Source organism: Octopus bimaculoides, chromosome 9 (genome assembly GCF_001194135.2).
Source record: "Octopus bimaculoides isolate UCB-OBI-ISO-001 chromosome 9, ASM119413v2, whole genome shotgun sequence".
In the NCBI taxonomy this organism is placed as follows: domain Eukaryota; kingdom Metazoa; phylum Mollusca; class Cephalopoda; order Octopoda; family Octopodidae; genus Octopus; species Octopus bimaculoides.
Genome location: NC_068989.1, coordinates 70,450,528 through 70,455,236, shown reverse-complemented (window position 1 = coordinate 70,455,236; position 4,709 = coordinate 70,450,528). Strand labels below are relative to the sequence as shown.

At 34.5% G+C, this 4,709-nt stretch overlaps 2 protein-coding genes across 3 annotated transcripts in view; one reads left to right on the top strand and one right to left on the bottom strand.

The window, feature by feature from the left end:
* LOC106883644 (meckelin) overlaps positions 1-4,709 on the bottom strand; it is a 52,477-nt gene that overhangs the window by 46,918 nt on the left and 850 nt on the right. Inside the window, exons 2-3 of the mRNA XM_014934736.2 lie at positions 3,175-3,263; positions 1,775-1,871 (exon numbers count right to left, since the gene is read on the bottom strand). Of these exons, the coding sequence (XP_014790222.1) occupies positions 1,775-1,871; positions 3,175-3,263 (186 nt within the window). The remainder of the gene's footprint in view (positions 1-1,774; positions 1,872-3,174; positions 3,264-4,709) is intronic.
* The window catches only part of LOC106881648 (uncharacterized), a 78,716-nt gene continuing 75,835 nt past the window's right edge, over positions 1,829-4,709 (top strand). For both annotated transcript variants that reach the window (XM_052970755.1, XM_052970751.1), the window contains exon 1: positions 1,829-2,013. The gene's annotated coding sequence lies outside the window, so the exon portion shown is untranslated. The remainder of the gene's footprint in view (positions 2,014-4,709) is intronic.

The window sequence follows — 4,709 nt, the reverse complement described above, 5'->3', positions numbered from 1 at the left end:
ATATATATATATATATAAAAGAGAGATTCTGTCAGTCTGTTTGTTTGTCCAGCAAAATGAAAGTAAATGGTTCAGGGGAAGCTTTTATGCTTTTTTCTATATATATTCTATATATATAAAATCAAAATTCTGTCTCTTTCTTTCTCTAGTGAAATGAAAGTACCTGGTTGTGGGGAAGCTATTATATTATTGCCTAATTTGTTTCAACAAAAATTATGCAATGGTACAAAACTAATCATGCACAAACTTAAGAGGAACTGCATTGAAGCAAATATTCTCACCAACTGTGGTAAAGGTGACACCATCTTCATTCCTCACATACCAGTTATACTATCTAATGTCCCATTTCAATTTAAACAGTTACAGTTTCCTATCCCACTTTCTTTTGCCATGAGCATTAATAACACTCAGGGCCAAATACTAAAAGTTGCTGGATTGCAACTTGAAGAACCATGCTTTTCATATGGCCGACTTTATGTAGGAGCATATTTTTGCTTATGCACCCCGAAATAAAACAAAAAAACATTGTTTATAAAGAAATATTCACTCTTAATGCAAACATGAATACTTCAATAACTTAATTTGTTATTACTATCATTACATTCAAAAATGAAATCGATCTTTTTTCTACTTCAATTATTACATGTTTTTCTCTTATAAAATACACACGTACAGGAGGAATAAATTATATATATATGACAATATTTTGAACGTGGCCCTCAAAAAACAGTAAAAGTAATTACCCGATCAACAACGGATATTACTGCTAGTATATATATAAAAATTAGTAAATATTCAAATGAATACTTGTAAAGATATTATCATTACTATTTTATTATTAGTGTCAAATCTAAATATATATTATATATATATATATATATATATATACATATATATACTACACAGTCGGAGTGGTTGGCATTAGGAAGGGCATCCAGCTGTAGAAACATTAGCAGATCAGATTGGAGCCTGGTGAAGCCTCCTGGCTTGCCAGTCCCCAGTCAAACCATCCAACCCATACCAGCATGGAAAACGGACGTTAAATGATGATATGTATACAACTGGCTTCTTTCAGTTTCCATCTACCAAATCCACTCACAAGGCTTTGGTTGGCCTGAAGCTATAGTTGAAGACACTTGCACAAGGTACCACACAGTGGGACTGAACCCGGAACCGGGACCATGTGGTTGGGAAGCAACGCACACACACACACACACACACACATACCCTAAAGGGGCTTTTGAATCACCCTGTTGACTAAAACCCTTCAAACAAAGTGACTTTTAACCTATTCTATTTACAACTGGTTATTTTTTCCTTTAACCCCTTAGCATTTAAACCAGCCATAACTGGCCTGAATATTTTACTTGTTTTATGTTCAAAGTAGCTAAATCTGGCCTCTCACACCTACCCTACAATGTCATTTTAAAAATAAACAATCACACCACAGAAATGTCAAAATTACAAGATAATGCATGATTAATTCAAAACAATGTGAATGAATAAGCATTACATTTGACAAAGTGATCTGAATGCTAAAGGGTTAAAACAAAGATGACACTGAAAGTTCAGTAGAAAAACAATCAACAATTAGTAACAGCTGTCTTCTTGGTTTGTTATTTCTCCCCAATAAAATACAGTGATGGCAAATAAAGTTATCACTAAGCTGTTGATAGCAATTGAAACAGAGATTTCAGATAAGCAGTCACTAAGTGTTCTCTAAATCATAATGTATGAGAATAAAGTAGTTAATAAGAATAAAGTATTTTTTTACCTGTTATATTCTTGCCTATACACGATGTACATTCATTGCTGCTTGACAAAGTATTGTTGTGACAGTAGACACAACTCCAACCATCTTCTGAAGTGACCTGTAAAGAATACAAGAAAAAGATTAAGTCTTACCAGACGGTCAATATATATTGCATCCAACATCATATATATCATCATCATCATCATCGTTTAACGTCTGCTTTCTATGATGGCATAGGCTGGACAGTTTAACTGAAGATGGTAGGTATAAAATAGATTTTATCTCTCATGTTCCTTTCAAATAATATAAGATATATTAGTTTTAATTTTAAAATAATTTAAAATAGCTTTTAGTCCAATATATATAAAAAAAATTTTAACTTCACATCTTATCTATGGTTCTTTATGATGATAGACTTTACCAAAGCTTTTAAATTAACACTACTTCATGGTTTTTTGCATACTAAATGTATTGACTAATTACATTACTATTCTTAACATAATAATTAAGCTAATCTTGGTAGCTCAAAGTTTCCATACTTAGTATATGTAAAACAATACTGATACATTATTCTGATTAATGAAAAGTCCTGTTGACCTAGATGCTTTAGGTTAAAACTTCCCCTGCTATATTATAAACTGGTCTGATAGTAGAAAAAAAAACCCAACCTATAATAGTGTTATCACTAAGACCAAAGGAATCTTTATAACCATATCCATGTATATTGTTTACTCCTTCCCTTTCCTTATAAGAAAAAGGCTAGTGCCCTCTTAAGCTTTAAATCACTAAACAAAAAACAAATAAAATCAGTGACAGTTAAAATTCTGCTTAGAATTAATTACTAGCCTGTTTGCTTTGGCTAAGACAAAATGGTTTTTTATATTCTTCCTTCCCACTTGGATTGTTTAAATGTAGTTACAACAGTAATATGTCCGTCAACTGAAATGAAATTTCAGTAAATTTTCTGTATCTTTGTGCAGCTGAAGATTGCTCTGCATTTTACATTTAATGTAATGGTTGCATTGCTTAAATAAATGGAGTCGCATGAAACGATTGTACTGCAGTAACCTTGAATATCCTTGTTACTTATTTTGATTATATATATATATGCATGTATGTATATATATATATATATATACACACACACACACACACACACACACACATACACAACAGGTTCTTTCAGTTTCCCTCTATCAAACCACTCACAAGGCTTCGGTTGGCCCAAGGCTATAGTAAAAGACCCCTGCTCAAGGTAGCCATGCAGTGGAACTAAACTTGGAATCATGTGATTGGAAAGCAAGCTTCTTCACCCACACCTGAAACAAAAAGACTGTGAAACATTGTAATAAAAAGAGTTTATAGTCCTTTAAACACTAAGGTAATAAGGATTTCGCCAGTTGCAATTCATTCAAACTTACCTGGTTTGCTCCACATTTTACGCATTTTACTGCTCGGGGTGCCATGTTTTTGCTATATCTGTATCCTGGATTGCATACACAAAATAAACCTACAAATTTTAAAAAATGTTTACAAACTTTAGACCATAGTGAAAAATACTTCACAACTTCCAAAGAAACAAAGAAAGAAAAGAATTAATTTGAAGTAAATAACCCTTTTTGTTACCATATTTCTGTTGAAATACACTGACTCTGTTTCAGTTAATTTTGAAAATAATGAATTTAGTAAAATAACTGTCATTATTAAGCAGGTGTGTGAAACACCAGCTTCACTTTGTAAGTATATGGGTTCAGGTTCAATCCCACTGTATGGTACCTTAGACAAATTTCCTCTGCCATAGCTTCAGGCCATCAATGCCTTATGAGTGAATTTGATAGACAAAAAATAGTGTGTGTATTCTTTTATTCTTTTACTCATTTCGGTCATTTGACTGCAGCCATACTGGAGCACTGCCTTTAAGGGATTTAGTTGAACAAATTGAACCCAGGACTTACTCTTTGTAAGCCTAGTACTTATTCAATCGGTCTCTTTTGCTGAACCACTAAGTTACGGGGATGCAAACACAGCAACATCAATTGTCAAGTAATTGTGGGGGGGGACAACACAGACACAAATATATACATATATACATGACGGGCTTCTTTCAGTTTCCACCCACAAGGCTTTGGTGAGTGAGTGAGTGAGTGAGTGAGTGGGGGGGGGGGCGTTTGTGTGTGGAGATGACTAAGGACTGAGATATCTGGCACCTTGCTGTACTCAAAATCTGTCTACCACAGCAGAATGGGTACAGGTACTGGTGCCACATAAAAAGCACTCATGTTGGTTCCACATAGAAAGCATTAGTGCTGGTGCTATGTAAAAAGCACCCAGAAAACTCTGTAAAGTGGTTGGTGTTAAGAAGAACATCCAGTCATAGTTACCAACCCAAAACAGACAATGAAACCTGGTGCTGCTCCTGTCAAACCATTCAACCCATGCCAGTACGGAAAATGGACGATAAATGATTATGAAAGTGATGGTGAATAGTAACATAATTTTTGCAACCAGCTCTAATAGCAACATGAAATTAAAACACCAGCATGGGTTGGATGGTTTGACCAGAGCTGGTAAGCTGAAGGACTACACTAGACTCCAATCTGATTTGGTATTGTTTCTATGGCTGGATGCCCTTCCTAATGCCAACCGTTCCAAGAGTGTAATGGGTGCTTTTACATGCCACCAGGATGGGTGCTAGTTTCATGGCACCAGTATCTGTCAGTTGGCTTGATAGGTCTTCTTCTCAAGCACAGCATATTGCTAAAATATATATAGAAAAATATATCATCCGAAGTGTACAGTATTATACAAACATCACAGCCAATCTTACAAATCAATTTCTTGCTAGGGATTCAAAGGAGTGTTAGTTAACAATCCAATTATGTAACCGTGTGCTCATCAGAGGTATCATATATGGAACGAAGTATGGCGACTACCCTCTCTCTCTCACATATATATA